Source organism: Pectinophora gossypiella, chromosome 14, assembly GCF_024362695.1.
Source record: "Pectinophora gossypiella chromosome 14, ilPecGoss1.1, whole genome shotgun sequence".
NCBI lineage: Eukaryota > Metazoa > Arthropoda > Insecta > Lepidoptera > Gelechiidae > Pectinophora > Pectinophora gossypiella.
Genome location: NC_065417.1, coordinates 10,914,932 through 10,938,811, shown reverse-complemented (window position 1 = coordinate 10,938,811; position 23,880 = coordinate 10,914,932). Strand labels below are relative to the sequence as shown.

General features: G+C 38.3%; 2 protein-coding genes across 3 annotated transcripts in view; both read left to right on the top strand.

Moving 5' to 3' along the window:
- Nucleotides 1–2,942, top strand: part of LOC126372820 (brain protein I3-like) — a 503,203-nt gene extending 500,261 nt beyond the window's left edge. The window contains exon 3 of the transcript XR_007567222.1: nt 2,879–2,942. The gene's annotated coding sequence lies outside the window, so the exon portion shown is untranslated. The remainder of the gene's footprint in view (nt 1–2,878) is intronic.
- The window catches only part of LOC126372720 (uncharacterized), a 209,089-nt gene that overhangs the window by 111,574 nt on the left and 73,635 nt on the right, over nt 1–23,880 (top strand). For both annotated transcript variants that reach the window (XM_050018575.1, XM_050018576.1), the window contains one exon: nt 18,022–18,131. In XM_050018575.1, the coding sequence (XP_049874532.1) occupies nt 18,063–18,131 (69 nt within the window). In that variant the 5' untranslated portion in view covers nt 18,022–18,062. The remainder of the gene's footprint in view (nt 1–18,021; nt 18,132–23,880) is intronic.

Sequence of the window (23,880 nt, the reverse complement as noted above, 5' to 3'; positions counted from 1 at the left end):
GCGATTGAATCAATCAAAGCGTGCACATATGAACATTTCCTCTAATTTTTATTGCCTTAACTACACTTAGAATAACAAAAGTAGGTCTTTAACGGCATCTTGCTTAATCATAATGAACCGTATCGATACAATACCCGATATGATCTCAATACCAAACGAGATTTTGAGGTGAAATATAGGTACTGATATTTCGAAATCCGTTATAACGTCTCGATTCGCGTGATTGTTGAAACACTTAATTATTATTTTTTACTTTTTAGTGACATTGAGCACTTGTTTTTAATTTGTTTACTGGTTTATTAACTGTTATATTTACTGTACAATATTCCATGACTTAAGAAAGTTGGGACTACGTATAATAATGGTAATAATATGAAAACATTGCAAAGTATTTTCAGATACCTGCCATCGAAAGAGTAAACGATTTATAGGGGCGTTAATAAGTCCACATCAATATGGCTATTTCACATTGTTGGCATTGCGTACTTAGTACTTTTATATGCGCGAATTTCAAATTGATATATGTGCTTTATAATATATGAATGGCTTCAATAGGCTCTGTAAATTAGAGGCTCCTTTTTTGAAATTTTGATGCATTTTACCAACTTTTGACGCTTGTAAGTAAGACCGTAGTTTTTATAACGCTATTTTTGCTGTCACCACATAAAGTTACACGTCATTTGATAGTATAGGTAAACTCCTACTTAGTAATTCATTTGTTTCAAGCTCTATAATATAATTTACTGACTATACTGTTAACTTTGCCATTTCTGACGACATAACATAGTTATGTTATTTGTGTGAAGCTTCACGCATGTATCGCCAAAGGAAGCAGAGCTGTTTAGTAAACCCACTGCTTGCCAGCTATGTTTAAGTCTCATGTAATATGGGACATACGCTTTATTCATGTAACTTTCTAGTTATAATTTTATTATAAGAAATTAAAGAATGTATGAACGTCACACATCCGACACACAGATCACATTACAATAGAGAGTACTCAAAGTAGGCATGTTCGCGCATGCGCGGAGGAACCGTAGAGAGTTGCATATAAATCAATAGTTTTTACCGCTGCGCTTGCGATTGACTATCGCTCCTATCCTGGATGAATAAAAACGCCAATGGAGAGAGATAGAGCCCATTTCTTGTTCCTTATTGGAGATGTCTCGTTTAGATCGAGCTAGTTGCTTAGGCGAGTCGACTTGTGTATGAGGGGTAAACTAATATAAATTAATCGTTAATGTTACTTTTTACATACTGTAAAAGTACTGTAAGTAATAAATATAGGTCGGAAATTCAGTGGAATATTTATCTAAATTCGATGGTAGTCCATAGTATACTTCCTATAGAGTTGATTTAATTAGTGTTAGGTATGCGAAACATTCGAATTCGGAACAGCTATTTTATAAGTAACTAAGTATTTTATTGTACCTAATAATACAATACGTGTATGTTTGCGATTATTTTTACCCCTTGCGATCGTATACGATGTTCTATCGCTCTTCTTCTTCTTATCGTGTGGGTTGTGAGGTGGAATACCAACCTCATCAACCCTGGTGTCAGGGTTATTACTGAGCCGCCAAAGGCTCTTGACATTGTATCGTGTAACGACTACATACTTACATCAGTTAGTAGTAACCGGGACCAACGGCTTAACGTGCCTTCCGAAGCACGGATCATCTTACTTTCGATCAATCTATCGCTCTTATCTTGGTAATTAATAAGCAATTTTCATTTTCTTTAATGATGAAGATAGAAATGAAGAAATGGGTATCTATAAAACGATTAATTATAGAATTATAAATTAAAACACGTCATTACGACAATTACCCTTAGATATGATGTTTTTAACTTTTACTAGGTCTGAACTCTCAGCTCTTTCAAATGTGCAGTGTGCATTAGGCAAGTAGTGAATGCTATACAATTCTACAAGTTAAAAGAGTATGTTCAAGTTCAAACAAGCGAGTCATCTAAACGAGTCTCACAGCGTGTCCAATATTTCCTAATAGCCATCGCGTCGACACGTCTTCATGTCAAACGCAACATTAATATGTCAAATACGTTTCTCTAGAAAGTGGTCGTTGTATCGACTGACAATGTTTTAGTGAAAATTGTCTATTGGTGAGTTGTACGTGGTGTATGGCCCTTAAGTTTGGTCCCATTTTCGAGTGCTTAACATGCAAGTCGTTTGAATATCCTCGAAAACATAAAATTACATTTAAGTATAAAGTAAAGACCGAAAATATATTTTTTTGATTGACATTTTATGGCGTGGTTCTTGGAACATTGCAGTACAAGGCTGAATAAAAAGTAGCCATTTATGTCATGAATGACAAAATTTTTTTTTTTTTGTACTTAGGTTGTACTTAAGAAATGATTAAGTTTCATTTAAGAACATTCTGAAGAATATTATGTCGTTAGGATTTGAAATAAATGGATTCTTGAAATTTTCAATGGCGCAAATACCACTGTATGCAAACCATCACAATAGTAATACGCAAAATATTACGTTGTTTATACAGGAATTCCAATTTATAATAGGCAATATGTAGTTAGAGTGTAAATGTTCCAAGTTAACATTCAAATATCTAGTAAATATGACTTTAATGAGCCGTTATGATTGAATGGGTGATAAATCGTATACATTATGATAATGTTCTTAACTTGGTTTCCCCAGTCTGATGTCAGGATTGTAATACATAATTATTAAGTACCTATTCAAAAATCTATGAAGTAAAATAACGTATTTCTTTCCTGGAGTGTAAAGAAGAATATAGAAAGCGTCCAGACGTTAATCGTCTTCTATCGTGTGGGTTGTGAGGTGGAGTACCAACCTCATCAACCCTGGTGTCAGGGTTACACTATTGAGCCGCCACAGGCCCCTGACATGGCTCATGTAACGACTACTTACTTACATCAATAAGTAGTAACCGGGACCAACGACTTAACGTGCCTTCCGAAGCACGGATCATCTTACTTTCGGACAATCTGGTGATCAGCCAGTAATGTCCTAACCAAACTAGGGACCACAAAGTAAATTTTGTGATATGTCCCCACCGGGAATCGAACCCGGGACCTCCGGATCGTGAGCCCAGCGCTCAACCACAGGACCACGGAGGTCGTTAATCATCCCGGGTATCTTGTAAAAATCGACTAAGGCAGTTATCACACGACGCGGTTGTCTGCGCGGTGAGACGGTGCTCGTGTTTTAAGAATAGTTTACGTACAAGTCAATTCTACCTTGTCGACCGATTTGCCGCCAACCACGGCCGCGACGACGTCGTCTGATATACGTTTAAGGAATAGGCTCGTTTCCAACTAGTCAAATCAGTTTCTTTTTGCTAAACGTCAAAACATGAAATTACTATGGAATTTGTATGCGAAAAAGCACAAAAATGTCGGACTTATTAATAAAGTTTAAATAGAAAATGTTTTTCGGCTGTCTTAGATCTGTCTTTATTTAGTAATCAGAATTTCATAATTTATCTTGAACCTAGTACAAGACCCAATTGTTTGTCCTCCGAACTTGATGAACCAATGGGCTGGTAAACTACCACATCCCTGGTAGGATTTACCAACAATACCATGTTTGTGTTTTTTCAGTTTTCCATTAGATAATTGAGTCTGTTTTGACGTGCAAGTTTTTCGTTATTCTTTGTTGTTCCCATATTTCCACCAGGAAAAACTCCGCAGCAAAAAGTAGGTAGGATCTTAACAAAGGCATAGAATATTAGAAACTAGAATATTTTAATAAAACTGAATCTTATATTAAGTTATGTACTTATTTTGAATTTAATTAAACTTGTGTTTGGTTGAACAAATATTGAGAAGTGTTTCGATGTTTTTCATGGGAGGTGTAACGATAAGTTAATAAGTATTACACCACATTTTATACATTATGGTCGTAATAAAACATTTCTTTTCTATTCTACACAGTTGCTTTCGTGCACTTGTGGCTCTACTTCATCATCATCAGCCCATTACCGTCCCCACTGCTGGGGCACGAGCCTTCCCTATGGATGGATAGGGAGATCGGGCCTTAAACCACCACGCGGGCCCAGTGCGGATTGGTGGTTATTAACGACTGCTAATGCAGCCGGGACCAACGGCTTAACGTGCCTTCCGAAGCACGGAGGAGCTCGAGATGAAAACTTTTTTTTTGTGGTCACCCATCCTATGACCGGCCTTTGCGCAAGTTGCTTAACTTCAACAATCGCAGACCGAGCGCGTTTATCGCTGCGCCACCGAGCTCTCAAAAACCTGTGGCTCTACTTAGCTAGTGGAAAATCAACAGGATTTCTAAACATTTTCTATCTATACAATGTTGATATTTTATAACACCCTGTGTAGACGTGAGCCATGATGTTACTTTCCCGCCAATCATTAACCGTCTCTTAAGAATATTATAAATATGTTAAACGCTCAATAAAGTATGCACTTAACTACGTATTGACTACTATGTAAATATTCACGTGAAAATCTAATGAGGTTGTGATAGACTATTCACATAATGTACTCAGAAATGGTGTAGCCATACTAATTGATAGGTAAAGGATCGATAGTTTTCATCACAAAAGTGCTATAGTACGTAGTATTGATACGCCCATCACCAGTACTATTGTTTGAGTAATACTATTATCGACTACTTAAATAGTATATTTTCTTTAGAATTTTTTAATTAATAAGCAGTAATATTCTCGATAATGCTTTAAGAAATTACGAGTAGTTCTGTCCCTTTACGAGCTATTTATTGGTATTGTCAATGCTATTATCGATTTCATAGCTATATATTAGCTATATACTAAGATTTTTTGTAGTTGTGAGGTCACGTTATGTAGTTATAGTTGTCTTGATGATGACTTGTGGTTCGGATTACCAACTTCTTTGCGAGTCGGTGGCGATCGATGCTATATTTTTGCTGACCAGTTGGCTACGCTTACGGCATTGTCAGTGGCTTCGTGAAGATCTTTAATAGTGCAGGTGTAGGGAATAGGGAACTTAGGACAGCACAAAAGGTGAGTCATAGCATGTAGTGATACTCCACACTCGCACTTATTGCTACCGTTATCCAGGTATCCCCACCTGCAGAGATTATCCTTGCAGTGCCTATTTAAGGACTTCCATGTCGGCCACGCTACATTGCTTCCAGGGGCCTGTTTAATAAAACTTACAATTGTAAATTACAACGACAATTTGATGTTCATTGCATAGCTAATATGAAACTGCGAAATATTCGTGATCACACACTCCGCAATGTACATCAAATTGTCATTGTAATTTACAATTGTAAGTTTTATTATACAGGCCCCTGGTGGCAGGCTTTTCGGTGGAGCGATAAAGGGAGTGGAAGAACACTTCTGCCGCCAAAGATTTGATTTGATTACAAACTTTTTGACCATGATCTATTATAGATCTTCCGCATATGGCATTAAATACTTGGCCGGACGTATGGTGAGCGCTGAGAGCTCTGATACAAAATTTTAGACAACAAACCTGAGGAAGCTCAGGCCTCTACCCAACCCCTATTACAGACGTGTCTTCACGTTATGTCAAGATTTTCTCACGTGTCGGTTCGATATTGCACGAGATAATGCAAGTGGGTTGATAAAACGCGTGTTACTGCGCCTACGCTTGCCTTACTTTGGATTGTTGTCTGTAGGTTGTTGACTCTATGTGCTCACACCTCATCGATCTTAGCTTAACTTCGCTTTTTGAACGAGAAAGATACGTATAGTAGTTGTTAGTGAAGAATTAAATCCATTTATTTATTTACAAAAGCTTTAACACTAGATTCTGTGTAATGTTATAAAGATACTAGTTATACTAGCTACTTAATTAGATATATACTTGAATTGTACCATTGGATTATTTTCTCTATGGGTTGCAAATACTAAAGGGAAGGGACCAGATGTTTGATTTACAAAATTTTTATGTTTCACAAAACTTTTCATTTACAAATTGCGACATTTTGCGGATATAAATTCGGCTGTTATTTTACTATACAGAAGCTAGTTTTTAAACGCGGTTCTGAATCGAAATTTGTGATCTGATTTATGTAGAACAACATAACATAGCATCACACCCATTTCCCCAAAAAGGGTAGGCAGTATGGTATATACACAAACAATTTTTTTTTTTTCTCCGGCCCCCCGGGTACTGTAGCAGAGTACAAACTCTGCACATACTGGCCTTTTGTTCGGACCATCATCATTTTAAATTACGAAATTCTCATTCCATTCCATTCGCATTTCCTTTCATTTTACTCACTTTTGACTCACTGCATCCCTGACCTTCATATAAACAACAAGTGTATTATACTGTTTAGGGCCGTGCCCTCTGAAACCCTCCTCAGTGCCCTCCTTTTGTGAAATGTGTATATTGTGAACTATTATTTTTGTGACTATGTTCTAAGTTTGTGAAGTGTTTTTAATAAACTATACTACTACTGCTTGCTGTTGCTTCTACTTTATCACCAATCATTCCCCTACTCTGCCGGCACGTCGGGATACCATATCCTCACCTCTCAGCGTGCCGCACACCTAACCTCACATGTAATAGGGGGCGAGCCTATTGCCAATAACCGGGTACCAATCCTCTTTTTCTATCGTGTGGGTTGTCAGGTGGATTACCAACCCCATCAACCCTGATGTCAGGGTTATTATTGAGCCGCCATAGGCGCCTGACATGACTCATATACATTAGTAAGTAGTAACCGGGACCAACGGCTTAACGTGTCTTTTCTGAAGCACGGATCATCTTACTTTTGGACAATCAGGTGATCAGCCTGTACTCGTAGTGTCCTAACCAAACTAGGGATCACAAAGTGATTTTTGTAACCAATCCTGGAAACCACGATTGACATTGGAGATTTAAGTAGACTGTACCCTGTTGTATTGACTCTAATTTGTTCTTTCACACATTATTATTACAAATCATTCAAAACATGTAGGTACACTTTCTTTTTCGAATTAACCTGAATACTATTCGGTAGCATTCTTGTCAAATAACGTGTAAGTATTATTTTCTCGACCTTTTTTCGCGCTAAGTAATCTTTGTGACCGGAAAACGTAATTTGGACTTAGACATTTGTGGTCAGTGACCAAAAATGATTCGTGTTTTTACCTTCGTTTTGTCAACTTTCACTGATGATTGTGTCAATGGGACGTTTGTCGTTGAAGAGGGCACACAATTTCGTCATTATGTTTTGAGCTCAACGTCAATATACAGACAGATTTTTTTTGACTAGATCTTATCTTTCAGTACTTAGTGTGCGAGTTTGTGATTTACGCTTTCACGTAAATCGGCCGAGGAGAGGCGCTCCCACTGTTTTATACAAAATACATCTCCCCGGTCCGCAATCGTGGTACCGCCTCTATGTATCTACATACTCAATCTTGAGTATACAAATCTTGAGAATACTAAGAGGGATGATTCAGTCCATGATTCTGAGTTCATATCAAGTGGATTTTCCTAACGGAAAATTCATGAAAATTTTAATGCTTTTTACAATTATTTTCCGTTCCATACTTTTGCGACGGAAAATTCCATTTGATATCAACCCAGAATCATAGCCTGAATCGTCCCTCAAAGTTTTTGTTACGATGTCACTAACACCCTGTATACTTAAATACCTAGTGTCGCGGTCAGAACCTCGGTATTATACCTAAAACGATTTACGACTCACTGTGTCTTTCGTCTCACTTGATCTCGTTTGAACGAAATCTTGTCGAAAGTATTAGGAGTAGGTAAATTAATTATGTCAAGTTGAAGGTTATTTCGAGTGTGACTGTGAAATTGCTTTGCTAGTGTTCAACAAAATTTACGTATTTAATACCACTGGACTTAAAGTGTATTTTTAAGCTGTAAATCTATAATATTGTGACAATTTTATACACTAAAAAGTTATAGATATTAAAAAAAAAAAATAGGTCATCATCACTAATTAATTTAGGTAAGTACGTAAGATTATTACTATTATTAGTAGATAATTGATATCGCGTGGTTTCCTCTATTATATGTGATTTAACATAGCTGGCGATGAACTCTATACAGGGTGTAACGGAAGGGGGGTATCAAGCCGAAAGGGGACAAAACTATACCTTATGTAGATCTTATCTGCAAAATTTCAATTAAAAAAAAACACTTTTGATATTTTTTTCAATTTCAGTTAAAAAAATATTTTAATATTTCCAGCATGTAAAAAACACGGCACAGCACTATTGAGGTCACTGTTCTTAATCCACTCAAATATTGGCACTACACAAATCTCCTAGCGCGTCCTGGTCGCCTGGTACTCGCGGCGCTCGCACGGCCGCGATAGGTACGAAATTCGAGCGGGCGGCGGCTTTGGCGGCAACGTCAAAAGGAGTCGGCGGCCGTTGGAACAATCCGAGTCGGCGGCACGTCGGCGACTGTAACAAACAAGAATGACACTAAAGCATCTAATAATTGGAGTCATTTTGCTTTGACAACTATTCTCACATTATTTTATGACGTGTAAAATAAGTTAAAATTACCTACTTGTTTAGGTAAGGTATTTAATTTAATAGTAAATAGGAAAAAAAGTGTGAAAGTGTGGGTAAGTAGGTAGGTAATTAATAATTAGACTTACGTTTTACAAGAAAGGTTCGAAATGTCGTCATCCCCGTTCGATGCACAGACCTGCCGCTTCATCTGTCCACAACACTTTCGAAGCAAAGTCTGGTGAGCTTTCCACTTGAACTCGGTACCATTCTCAGAATGCCACACGAGGTAAATAATCAGCAGGAATTAGCTCGGGCGTACGTTGCATGTGGTAAGGTTCGCGTGGTAGTCCTTGGGTTGGCTGCACGGCTAGTACGGCTTCTTCAAACTCCGGATCACGGGTCGCCGAGCGGCCAGTCTCGGATGACGCGTGGAAAGAGCCCGTTAAATGCAGTAGGCGATTGACCATTTTCCTGAAGCAATGCAGTGAAGGCAGTTGCCTGGCTTCATCAGCTGGTCTACCTTCTATGAATCGCTGATACAAGTTCCGTGCTTCACTTAAGTTGCCATCGCCGGCACCCACACACATCATCATTTCATAATAACCTACATTACTCAAAGACACCTCGAACTATCACTGATCACAGTTATCACAACAAATCCAAATTTCGAACTTCACTCCACAGATAGTAAACAAGCACTGACAAATAATTTGACAGTTTACTTTCGTGTGCATGTTTCTATCTCTTTCGAATGCTAGTATCCTGGTACTTAAGGGTGTGTTATTTCTTTGTGCGCAATAAAATATTTTTATGGTATTGTTTGAATGAATGAATGTATTGTATTTTATGAAAGTAGGTACGTATTTTACTTTGAACCTAGAAAAGTAAAAAAGTCGTTTATCTAATAAGGATCACCCGCGCTCACACTCTGGCACTAACACAGAATTGCCACGTTTCTTCGCAAATATCCCGCGCAATAGCAGAAGGCGAAATTAATCTGTCAATAATAAGACATACTATCACTCTGCCCGTATCCCTAATGGGGTGGGCAGAGTCACAAGAACATCCCATTAGCGGTACGAGCATGATAATTATTTATGTACCTATGTTATGATTACTTGTGGCTCTGTCTGCCCCATAAGAGATAAAGGCGTGATATTATGTATGTATGTTTGGTACGGGCATGTAGCGATACGAGCGTGTAGTGGTAAGTGAAATTCCGCAGTCTCTGCCTACTCCAATGGGAAAAAGGCGTGATGTTATTGTTCACTGTTGGATAATACACGACTACAATTTAGGAAGGAAAAAAAATACAAAAAAAAAAAATATTTTTTATCATGGTTAATGATAACTTTCCCTTAACAGCACCGCCATTTTGAATTTCGGGTGCACTAGGGCTTGCCGATCAAAAAATGTCTATCGATAATCTATCCCGACCGAGAGTCGATCGATAGCAAGACTATTGATAACTCGGAAAGTGGGAACATTTTCGATTTTATTACCTAAGTGCAATACAATCGATAGTATCGTTGCGGATTAATAACAAACTATCGATAATTTTGCCCTCAGTCAGTAGTATTGCTACACTCCGATAGTATGGTTATTTTGAGTGGGCTGATTGTCTAAACTGAATTTCAATAACTCAAAAGTCCATGGATTTAGATTTTTTGAAAAGCTATTTTTTTATTTCTACCAATCAAAATCGTAGTTGAAAATGATTATGATCGATAATCGATACTGAACTATCGATAATTTTAAACACTAGCGTGCCTTTTTCTATTCGCGAGCCCTGGCATCCTGGTACAGGGTATAAATCCCATTAACTGTCCCAATGCAATTTGCAATTCCGTGCTTCGGAAGGCACGGTTGGTCCCGGTGACTACTTACTCATGTAAGAAAGTAGTTATTACATGAGTCATGTCAGGGGCCTCTGGCGGCTCAATAGTTACCCTGACACCAGGGTTCATGAGGTTGGTAATCCACCTCACAACCCACACGATAGAAAGATTTAAAAAAATACTGTTATGTGTTTTTAATTCCTTGTACGCAATAAAGTATTATTGTATTGTACGAAAGTACTTATTTTAAGATTACTTTTACCATGTCATAGTAAAAGTAAAGTTATGTTAGGTAGGTACTTTACTTGAGAAATTGATTTTGTCTTTACTATGTTGTAAACGTAACATTAATGTCTCGTTAATAAGATACACAGTCACTTGCAGCTGCTCGTATCCCTAATGGGGTGGGCAGAGCCATAAGTAATCAGAACATACTAACATAATATCACGCCCGTATCACTAAGGGGTAGGCAGTCACAACGGTACTTGAGAAATTTATTTTGCTTTTACTATGTTGTAAATCCCCAAGGAATTCTAAGAAGCCTCTGACGTTGCCGGTCGCCTCAGGGAGGCACCCCGTCTGGCCAAGGTGCCGGACCCGGTAGTTGGCGGCTCCTTCACACTCCAGTAGCACATGGGCCGCTGTCTCGTCCATGCAGGTTCTGCACAGGGGCTTGTCGGTGACACCTAGTGTAAACAGATGTTTGTTGATATCACCGTGACCACACAGCTACACCTGCTACCTGCAGCTGTTACCTGTATTAGTGGAGACCTCTTCACATTTAGAATTCTTTTGGAGAGACAACTATTGATGTTGGGTAGTGCCATCTTAGCCTGCCTGCATTTATTTACGGTGGTTCATAGTCTGGTGTGTTTGTTCATTCCCAAATACCCTAATACCGAACTAGCTTTATTTGCGGATGATACAGCCATCTATTCTTCGTGCCGTGGTCGAGTTATGATGACCGGAATTCTCCAACGCGCCAATGCCTTGGGCAAGTAGTTTCGCAAATGGAGAATCAAGGTAAACCCGGAGAAAAGTGCAGCGGTGTACTTTTCAAAGGGCTATTATAATACGTCACGGTCACGCTGTCAACTTAAGTCATCAAGATGTCTGGCAAGCCGATCCCTTGGGAGGAGCAAGTCAAATATCTCGGCGTAGTCTTAGATAGACGTCTTACTTTCAAGGCCCATATCAAACGTGTGCGCGATCGCGCCACGTTTGTAATGGGCCGTGTTCATTGTCTCCTTAACAAGCGTAGTAAATTATCCCTTTGGAATCTACACGACTTGCATCCGTCCGATCATGACCTATGCAGGGGTAGTTTTCGCTCACGCGAGTCTCTCTCAAATCCACCGTCTACAGGAAATACAAAATCGTTCGTGGTTCCATCGCAAGGAAAATCTGCACATTGACCTAAGTCTGCCAACCATTGCCCAATGGCTCAAATTAGTTTTTTTGATTCTGCTCCGCACCAACCAAATCCCCTGGTAGTTGCGGCTTCCGAATACATCCCGCTTAGGAACGGTACTGAATAGCATCGGCGTCCGAAGTATGTAATACGATCCCGACGACCCGATTACTCTAGCCATAGAATCAGCCAATCAGCTCGCGACAACAAACATTTCAGGACCCCGATACCGACACCGCCGGCGTGGTCGACGACTTCCCTCAATCAGCGCTTATCGCTATCGACTTACTAGGGTCGTTTAATTCTTTCAAATATTTTTCCTCTCAGACGACGCCCTGAGCCGAGGTTCGCGCCCAACTGGGCACCCTCAGGCCTGTTGTCTTAAACGTTGTACCGGGTGAGAGCCTTCAGCGCTCCCCATTTGTCCGGCCAAGTAGTTAATGTCATTTGCGGCAAAACTTCGATAAGTCACGTCAAAAAAAGGTGTATTTGTTGGCTGCTCTCGTTCGTAGCAGCGAGCGGACCTGTCCGAACGAGATCGGCAATATCGGTTCCGGACCGATGGCTGTTACCTCCCGTTCCCCTTCTGGCCGCCGCGTCGTTACCTCTTGAATCACTGTGTCCTTTGATCCATTGTAAAGTGAGATGTTAGTATTTGCACACCTTAGTCAGTGATTGGTGGTAACTGTGTATGAGTAGTAGTAGTTGTTTAGGGCCTGCAAAACTCTGAAAGTATTCTAATGAAACTGTCCCGTACCTAGCTAGCCATGAACGCATTCGCCGCTAGTGTGATGCCCATTTGACCTGGATGACGGTGTTAAGGGAGCCTGATATTACGTAATCATAAAATAAAGCATACTACACAAGGAGACGAGATGCATTGTAAAGTACATTTCTTTATCAACTATTAATGTAGGTAATCGACTACATTTTTGGACAAAACTTGTACAACAAAGTGACTCTGCCCATCTCAGTAGCGCAGTAAGTGTGATATTAGATATGTGTAATTACTTGTAGCTCTGTCTGGTCCATTAGGGATAAAGCCGTGATTTATGTATGTTCACATCTTGTTCTATCCTATTGGTTGTGAGGTGGATAACCAACCTCGTCAATCCTGGTGCGAGGGTTATTATTGAGCCGCCAAATGCCCCTGACATGGCTCATGTAACGACTACTTATTACATCAGTAAGCAGTAACCGGGACCAATGCCCATTGTTTTTTTAACTATTGTGTCTGGAAATCTTGGCCTCACAAGGATGAAACAAAACAATTTAAAAAATATTGATTAATATGGCCATCACTGGCACGTTTACCCTTTACTAGGGCAGGCATAAATAAAAGAGGTGGTAGCTGTTCACTCAAAAGTTAAATACCTTGAACAGCTGATTGCTACGTAGTGTTGTGCAAATTTGAATTTATTACATGAAGACCTGGAATTCAATTGCTCATAACTAATGCAAATATGAATTTAGGCGGCCAATACTCTCGCATGTGATTTGTAGATAGTGACAGAGTAGGCACACTTCGGGTTGATACCCCCGTTCCGTTACACCCTGTATACGTCTGCCTACCCCATTCGGAATACTACGTTAGTTTATTTATTTAGAGTAGTTAGGCTTGATACTATGTTATGTGGTTGTTAAAAGTTAATACTAGGCTTTATTATCTATCTTTTTTGAGTATCAAATGGTTTAAGATTATAGGTACCTATTAAATATAGATCGCATAAAAGCAAGTACGACTTTATAGTACTATGCAAGTAAAGTACATTTATTTATAACATACAGCTCATATTACAAGCTCGTTTACTTAAGTATCTACCTATTATCTGCTGTAAAGATAATAAACCTATAAGAAAATCGTTAGAAGACAGCATAAACACGTCCTTATACAACGACAAAGTTCCATAAATAGTTATAATTCTAGCTCGTTATATTTAATACGGCCTTCCGTAGAGTAATAACCTGAGAAATTATGAGGAAACCTAAGCATTCAATTAAAATAATAAAAGAAATAATCTTAAGCGGGCAGGTGCAAGCTAGGTTGCATGCTCTTGTGTTCACAAGGCGGATATATAAGTAGTGACGCAGGTTCTGTTTATAGATTTCACTTACGCACACTCAAATGTATTAATCCGTCACCTTTTGGAGTCATTGTCATAGACCATTAATAATAATTCAAATAGGGTAGTTCTTATTCGGTCTGGATTAAGGGCGAATGATGATTTTAGAGGAAAACATACAATTACAAAATCTTTATTGCACTCAAAACAAATATTGAAATTATAAATTATAATTAGTTAGGTAGCACAACAGGCGACCTTATTGCTAAGGTAACAATCGCGCACATATTGCCATTCAATCAGTATTACAAAAACCAAACTATCAAAATACCATCGTTTTGCCTTTTGTCCGTTAAAGAGAAGGGTCTGTAAACTGAAGAAATTGGACAAACTTAAGTAATTTATATAAAAACATAATTCCAGAGACTTGATACGTACATACACGTCCGTGACAATCGGTGGGTAGACACGTTACACTAATTAATTGGAAGACACCTTGTTTGTTACGAAATCCTAAGATTTGAGACTTTACCTCTCATCTGTCGGGATACCAGATACAATAGATTTTATACTGTGTCTGGTTCAGTTCTCTGAGCTCCGATATGAATCTGAGTTCCGATAGACAAGTAGATAAAATCTTTTAAAAAGCTCAACACGTGCTCTTGCGCGCATAATGGAAAAAAAGTAAAACATACTGATAATACAGGTACAAAATAATAATTATACTAAGTTTGCTGACGTCGTTTCCTCTCCAGCTTAATCAAATTTATGTGCGCGTAAGTTCTAACAACCTACCATACTGTTTGTATACACAATTTATGGAAGGTTGCATGTTTACCGTATACGTTCGACCTCCGGGGGACTATTATCTAATCTGCTCGTATGCGAGCTTAAGATAATAACAGCTCTGAAGTGAGACAAAAACGACTTAATTGTTAAGTTGTCTGAACTACCTGAAGTTACGTACTGTTACCTTTGTATGTAATTAATTTGTAACAACTCTTTTGTTTGTAAATTGATGTAAAATGTCCGGCTGTGTACGCAGAGCTAAGTGTACAATATTAATACTTTTTATATAATGTCTTGCGGGTGTATACCTGTAAAATAAAACACATTTTCGTTTCACGTTTCATAAAATAAAACACATTTTTTGACGTCATCTCAGTACTCACACCTTTCACACACATATCCTTTTTACACAATCCATCCACACTTTCTTGGGTCGCCCCTTATATCTTTCCTCGTTATATATCTTTCATCTCTCCTTATTACCTGGCCTTCCATAGTAAACTGTTGCGTCTAAATTTCTCACTAACCGGTGCTATTTTTAAACTTCCTTCTTTAATATTCATTCCTAATTTTGTCCATTCTGGTCACACCACACTTCCATCTTAACATTCGCATCTCCACCACGTGTACACTTCTTTCAGTCGTCTCTTTTCTCGCCTAACACTCGGAACTACACAGCACGACGTCTTATGACTGTCTTATAAATCTTCCCTCTTCGCTTTAGGGTTTTAGGGGGACAAAAAATACAACAAATATCAAAATGTTTTAGGTTACTTTCTTTGTCAATTTAGGTTTTTTAATCAACCGTGATATTTTAACATACTTAATAAAATAGGTACGCGAACCATAATAAAAAAAAGACTGCAAGTTACCAATAAAACACCTTTGCGGTACTAACAGTACTACATTGAAAGCTCGCAAGAATGCGTGAAAAGGTTAAGTCATTTTAATAAACGACTTATAATTTTATACTAGGGCAACACTTGTAAACAATGGCGGCTGTGGCGTTACAATTTCTTTGTACAACGCGTTCTCTTAGTCATTATTGGACCTGTGTGGGAATTGTCTATAACACGCCATAGAATAAAAGTAAACAGTAAGTCGAGCACGCTTAACTTACTACTTCTACTATTACTGTGAGCATTACTGTCGTTTCATTTCTTTTCAATGCGTACGAAGATAAGCTCTTCGGAGGTGCTAATGTACGTACGCCCTAGATTTAAAATTAAGACAGGTGGTTCGATCCTATAGCTATATAGGTACTACTCTGTAATGGTTTTTAAAAAATATACTTTTAGAAAAATATAACGTATTCGTGCGTTTTTTTTAATTTTGCTTTTGAAAAATAAAAATAAAATTTAAATGTCGTCATTCACATAATCGTTTCTAATTAAAAGTCTCAAAACAAACAATTAACCGAATCAATTTTCTCTATAATTCTCACGCATCACTATTTTTTTTATTAAACAAAAAATTTATCAGATTAATGATTTTAACAATCAATTTGACTCATCAAAAAAAGCGTCGTTTGACAACACAATTGAAGTTGATATGCTGATACGCTCTACACTGTGACCTGACGCTAGGAAGTCGGGGCAACGACACCGAATGCACCGAGCGTCATACGGATGCTCTCGCGCATTGCACAATAATGGCTGTAGGTTGTGGTTTAATGTCGCATTGAAAAAAAAAAAAAAAAAACACCGCGCCTTTCCGTGCATAGAACGCTGTAGAAACGAGTCGATTGGTGATTGTCATGCTATCGATGAAAGGAGTGTTTAATTGGTAATTAATGCTTTTGAATTTCTATTGCTTGCGTATTAGTAGTTAGTACGGTCTTGATTTGGTTAGTTTTTCGTTTTTATTTTAAATTCAGCCGGGGAAAATTATAAATGGTATTTTCTACACCGGAAGTGACAAATAGCTTATGTTCCGGTCTAGAAGGAAAACAATAACTTTTAAGTTATGGTGTTGTTTATCATCCAAGCTATTTCTTGAAAGTTCTGGTATATTTTAACGTGTAGAATAATTAGGTAAATGTAGATACTTACACGTTGTTTTCTTTGTCCCTTGAATGATCTGTCACTCGGTACCTATTGTGGCGCGTAGTGGGTATCAATATTGTAAATGTTCATTAGTTAAGTAAATACATATTATAATTTTAGTTTAAGTAAATTGTAGTCATTTTAAAGCGGAATGTTCATCAGGACAAACCCTTTTGGGGTTTATTGATGTGATTTATTGTTTTTAGTTTAGAAGTTAAAAAAAAATTATAATATTAGTCTGTAAAGGTGATATTGAAGGAGCGTGAATTTACTCTTTTTGATCCGTTTTATAAACCTCAATGTATAAGTAGAATTGTACGAGACATGTCCTGTAGGGCTAACATGCGCAACGCAACAAAAATAATCGATCGATTCAGTTTTGTTTTCTCGAAATCGATTTTGTTTTTTCCTACACGCCTGCCACGTGATTTCGTTCGTATTTTGACAGAAGGACATGACTTATTTAGTTTCACATATTAGACAAAACGGCATAATTATATCGTCAAAATCGATGACAAAATTTTATCCCTTCTGGACAGCAACCTTCCAGCATTTATTATTTCTTCGTAAATGAGAGAAAAAATGTTTCTGTCAATGTAAGGTAATGTCCTACGCTGTAATTGTAAGTAATTTATAATTACTTAGATGCGTTCTTGCCGTAATGTCGCCTCCTGCATTCTTCACACGACCTCTAATGTAATTTCTGAGCAAATTGCCAGCCTACCCTTGCTTCTAATTTGCTCGCCCTTCATATAAAACATGTTCTAGAGGAAATGGCGAGTTTCCTCGTCGAGATGTAGGTACCTACGGTTCACTTAGAGGGCCTGCGCAGACGACGACGTAATTGGATTATATGATACACGATTTGAGACCGAATGTGCGGCGCGCGCATATACCTAAGCAATTAGGTGGCTTAGTTTTTATACGATTCTCATTGTGGTCCTGTGGTTTACCGGCTTGCTTCTCAAACGGGGAGCACCGGTTCGAACCCCGGTACCGGACTTCCACCATAGAGAAAAAAAAAAAATTACCTTATTTTTTTCATGAGCATTTAGTCATGAGCTTATATTATGTTTGCTTCCCGATGAGGATTGTCGAAAACCCATTGTGAGCCTGTCCTTTGTTTGGTAAACAAAAAGTAAAAAAATAAGATGATTCCGTGCTTCGGAGGGCACGTTAAGCAGTTAGTCCCGGCTATTAGCCGTAAAAGCATTTCTACCAATCCGCAGTGGAGCAGCGTGGTCGAGTATGCTCCATACCCTCTTCGCTTGATTGCTGGGAGGCCAGCAGTGGATCGTTTATAGGCTGTTTATGTTTATGTAGCAATTACTGGTGGCGCCAGGTTAGAATTTAAACCCATTATGCTTCCAACTTCAACTTTTAACTAACGAAGGTTCTTCTTGTTTCAGAGCGATGTCTCGGTGGAAGGGCATATTGAGGTAGCCGGCAGATGGCAGCAGCGAGCACGGCAATGTACCGGCCCGGGGCTCTCGACCCCTCCTGCTATGCCACACAAAGGGTGAGTACGTGTTAGTTTGTCTATTTGCCGCTAGATGGCGCTAATCGAAAAATATGTAATTTTCTACAATATTTTTCCGACTTTATGGTAAAGAAAGAAACGTGCATTTTTGTATTTTAACTGTTTAGCGAATTGATTCTTTCTAGATAAAATGATATTATAAATAAAAGTTATGTATACATATACATAACAACTTATATATACATAGTATATGACATATAAGTTATGTTTATAACCTCAAACATTTTTCGCGCAATAATTGCCTTGTTTATAACATACATACATACCTAAACTCACCCCTATTTCCCATCGGGGTAAGCAGATGGAGTCCATTTGCTTCGATCCTGACACACTTCAATGAAATTTCAACTCTTAACTCTGTTTATAAAGAAATTGAAACTCTGAATTTAACAAATTTCTCTCCTCATTTCTGGAAATGGAAATTTATACGTATACCTACAGGAAAATTGTGCGCTGTAAAATAAATCATCAAGCTACATAGACCAAAGGATACTTGAATAACAATGTGTGAGGAACCACTTAATTTTACCGTAGGGATTATTATAGTAACTCTGCCGCGGGTCGAAATTCCGGAACGATACCGCAAAGGATGCCAGATACCGTATTTATTGGGATGTATTCGGTTTTTACGATAAATCTAAACACGAGTATTAGGGGATTAGAATGGTGTTTTAGCAATGCTGTGTGGGCCGTGGTAGCCCAGTTGGTAGAACGCTTGCCTCCCTTCTTTGATTTCGAATTCATGTTTGATATTCTCAGCGAAGGAAAACATCGTGAGGAAACCTACATTCCCTGGAAATGCATTTTCGGGGGTATGTGACCTAGCCTGTTTTCTGATGGATTTCCCTTCGCGGGTTGGAGGGTCAGACAGGCAGTCGCTTCTGTAAAAAACCGGACCTGTCAAATCTTCAGGTTAGGTAAGCGAACCCTGTGAAAAAGGGAATAATGCTAGGGAGATGATGATGAGTAATGCTGTGTGTTAAAGTGAAGAATAAGTACGTTATTCACCGTTCTATGCGACAACATATTCATAATCACACGTTAGATCGCTGGCAGACCACAACTAAGCGTTTCTCCAGACACGTCCTGCCTTTTATTTTTAACGCCCTGGGGCACGACGTGGTTATGTGGGACTCCCCGGGTGTCGCCACCCGATATACTCACTAAAACCCAACGGTGTTCCTCCATGCCGCCGTGTGGCGGGGATACGGGAACGCAATTGCACACAACCGCGTCCCCGCCGGCAAGACACGTCCTGCCTCGCACAACTAAACTATGGAATCAATTGTCGCTGCTGTATTTCCGGACTGATGCGACCTTCAAATCTTGAAAACACATAACCCTCCTTTTTGCTTCGTCGCAGTCGGGTAACAGTGAGCGTACTCCCATCTGAAAGGCCGGCGACGCACTTGAGAACCTTGTGGTTTGGCGAGTGTTTATGGCCGACTCTAATTACTTACCATAAGCCGATCCATTCGCTTGTTTGCCCCCTTATATTATATAAAAAAATACATAAAATCACGCTGCTAATTCCTAGTCGGGTAGGTAGTACACCCACTCGTCGCTAGCTATGTTTAACTACTTAAGATATACTTTATTGAGCACAAGAGGCAAACAAACACAGAAAGAAAAACCTAATAAAATCATATTATTGCATTGAGAAGTGTTACGATATTGAATAATAATATATTAGGTACATCAAATAAGTACGAGTAGTGTTGTAATTACATGGCAACTAACCTAAACTTCTACCGTTCGAAGCTTATTATGCCACTCAACAAACTTCGAAGTACGTAGCGTTCGATGAAACTATCGAGGCATCGATTCCTTGTTCTAATATTAACAAAACTATGGCCCCGATACCCGCAGACACCTCCTAATTTTATTTTAAGTTATACCCGTCATTTTCTTATCCGCCGAAAAGGAAAGGGACGGATGATTGTCAACAAGTTAATTTTAAAAGGAATGAATAACCCGTGCGAATAAAATAGGCATCTCCCTGGTATGCAATCAGTTTGACTGTCTATAGATTTATGCTTAAAATTGACGTGTATTCCATAAATTTTATGCCTGTCGATTACCCGTCCCTTTCTTTTTCAACGGATGAGTAAATGACAGGTATAACTTAAAATAAAAATAGATGGCGTCTGCAGGATAGGTCTGTTTTCAGTCAATCCATGTGCTCTATTCTAAAACTTATTGTAGAATCTCCGCATACGGCACAAATGATCTCTTACGTGTCTGCTAGCTAAAGATCACAGCTATAGCACCTATAGCACCTACCTATAGCACCTATAGCACCTACTTATAGGTGCTATCCATAAATTTTATGTCTGTCGATTACCCGTCCCTTTCTTTTTCAACTGATGAGTAAATGACAGGTATAACTTAAAATAAAATTATGTCGTCTGCAGGAATTAGCACCTACCTATAGGTGCTATAGGTGCTAATTCCTGCAGACGCCATCTAATTTCATTTTAAGTTATACCTGTCATTTACTCATCCGTTGAAAAAGAAAGGGACGGGTAATTGACAGGCATAAAATTTACGGATAGCACCTATAGGTAGGTGCTATAGGTGTGATCTTTAGCTAGCAGACACGTAAGAGATCATTTGTGCCGTATGCGGAGATTCTACAATAAGTTTTAGAATAGAGCACATGGATTGACTGAAAACAGATCTTAAATACTGCTTCGTCCCGTTCCAGCAAAACTTCTGTTGCTTATAAATAATATGGTAACAGAACAATGTGACGTCATAAAGCGCTATTTACATTTACTTATTCGAATAAATGATTATCTTATTTCGAATTCCCTGGTTTCGGATAGCTAACTATCCCCTGCCAATTCACTCTTCCTTAAAACTGGAGTGAATGGTCATTTGTTTGTAAGGGTGAACCAACTGTTTAAGACTATCAGGCGATTTACTTACCACAATCTCACTCAATACTTAGGTTTGAGTTTGATCACTAAAACGCAAACTATTTTTGTAATAAAAAGCAAGATACGTAGGTATTACCTACAGGTACTCCTGGCCCCAGCAGTAGGTGAGACGTAACATAATATAAACACTGCTGGGAATTGGCCTCCCCTCAATCAACCGGAGGGGTATGGAGCATACTCCACCACGCTGCTCCACAGCGGAGATATTTTACGGCTGATAACCGGGACTATCGGCTTGACGTGCCTTCCGAAGCACGGAATCATCTTACTTATTCGGACAATCGGGTGATTCAAGACAGGTGGGACACACAATAGGCTATCCACATTGTGGAATGGCAATAAATTAATGGAGTATTTACGTAGTATACACACAAATGCACACACACACACATTCTGGTTACACTTCAAAGTGCTGTGTGTATATGGGTAGCTTCTCAACAAAATTAGAAATTAAAGTACTTACTTTCATTTGTTTGAGACGTTGGGTAGCTATTGTGTTATTACATACCTTTATATTATGTTATGTATAGGTTTGTATTTTATTTGTCTGAAAATAATGAAATGCTATTCGATACTCGTTTTCATTTAGTCGACGTATCAAATTCGTTTTTCCAATTTGCTTTATGGCTGTAAAAGGGTTAGATACTTTGATCTTTATGTTATTTTTATGTCTTGAAAGGCGATGTTTAAGCCGAAAAGTATATATAGATTATAGGTATAAATTTGTATTGTGATCGAGTTTCACAAATGGATTTATGATTCTTATAAAATAGAGAGATCTTTATATCAAAATATCAAATCAATCTATTTCACAGTCTGTGAAATTCTACGATTCTAAAACAACCTTCTTTGATTAAGGTAAAAGGTTTCTTTAGGTATTTATTTATGATTCCAATATGCACAATAGAAATGACAAACGACGTAATTTCTAGTAAATTGTTATTGAAGCTGTTTCAGTATTTTGCTTAATGAGTACATGCCTACTCAATGAATAAAACGTTCGAATATTGGTACCGATTCCAGTATACACGATCTAATTTTATTTTAAGTTATACCTGTCATTTTCTTATCTGCGGAAAAGAAAAGGGACGGTTAATCAACAGGCATAAAATTTATGCACACGTCAATTTTAGACCAATAACCCGACTGAATTAAGTTGATAGCGCTCGTCAACCAGGTTGAAAATCACAGGGATGCTTATTTTATTCGCCCGGGTTATTCATTCATTAACAAAAACATATCAGTTATCAATCATCCGTCCCTTTCCCATTCGGCGGATAAGAAAATGACGGGTATTACTTAAAATAAAATTAAGAACTGTCTTCAAGAATCGGGGTCATTATCTAAATTATATTAAATCAACAAAATTAACACTAAAATGCTGCTATATACTCCAATAGCTATTAACAAAATTTACATAGCACAGTTTCCTTACTTTTTAATCCACTAGACTTCTTTATTGCGCTTTGTGAATTAAACACAAGGCATTTACGCGCTACGCTAACATTTTAGCGGCGCAATCGCCTATTGGCTATTGACTTGTGCAAACAAGTCAGACTGTTGTGACGTCAGCAACATGGCGATGTTTGGTCTAGATCTGATAGACACGCAAGCTGAATTATGCCGGTAAAGCCTGCGCTATTTGGTGGTGAGGTATTTAGTTTTCCATTATGCGAGAGATCTAGCTCCCGTGTGTACCCACTACCTCTGTTTAAATAAAAGTTTCCTGTACTCAAAGGTTGCCTGGAAGAAATTGCTGCATGTGCGTTAAGGCTGCCTGTTGTGTTATTAGGGTTGAAAACGGAATCCGCCTGTCTGTGAATACCACTGTTCTCGGGAACCCGTAGAGGTATATCAAGTTAAAATTAACATCTAATACTTTTAAATGTCTGCGGTTAAAATATGAAGCTATAAAAAAATGAAGCTTCTAAATCAACGCAATCCAAGATACAGCAATTTTTGTACCAATTGGGTCCTTCCCATAGACTTAGAAACATGGAATTTGGCATAAAGGGAGGACTTACTTATCGGTAATCAAAGCCAAACCTCCACATCGTCAGTCAACGCTCTAACCACTAGAGCACGGAGATTAAAGTAGGTAAGTATATTTAACGAATTGACATAAACAAGTTGATTTAAAAATAGAATGCGTTCAGTTGGTACTCTTGCCCATCCCGATGCGGGTTACGGGCGTGAGTTACCTATTCGGTCTGTACATTTCATTTTAATCTCATCTAACTGATAAAACAAATCCAATCGAATAGTATTCCAAATCCATGGAACGAAATAGTCAGTGAAAATATTGACTAGGCAACTTCAGCCAAATTGTAATATGCCAAAGTGTGTGGTGGAACCTTTTAAATTAATTACAATGTTAGGTTGTAAAGCCGTTGTTAGGTACAAATTTCATTCGGGAGCCCATTTGACCGCAAACTGAACGCAACACCGGTTCAACCGAGTAATTATCCAGAATTAACCGGTTATACGGAAACACTTCATAATTTATTAAATGTGGAATGAAAAAGCGATCGTTTATAATATATGTAGGATCGGATTTGAATTTCGAATTTGGTCGATCTGTTTTTTTTTTATACATTTCGTTGGTAATAATTATTATCATGCTATAAAAATGTGTAGGTGCGTCTCAATAAACGAGCATCGACCTTATTTTGTTCAAAGGAACAGAAGTATTTTCTACAAGTACCTACAGCAAAAACTAAAATATCGATGCGCTCTTTGCGCTTCACTTCACCTTTATAGAACTTTCCCGTCTTCTTACTTTCTTG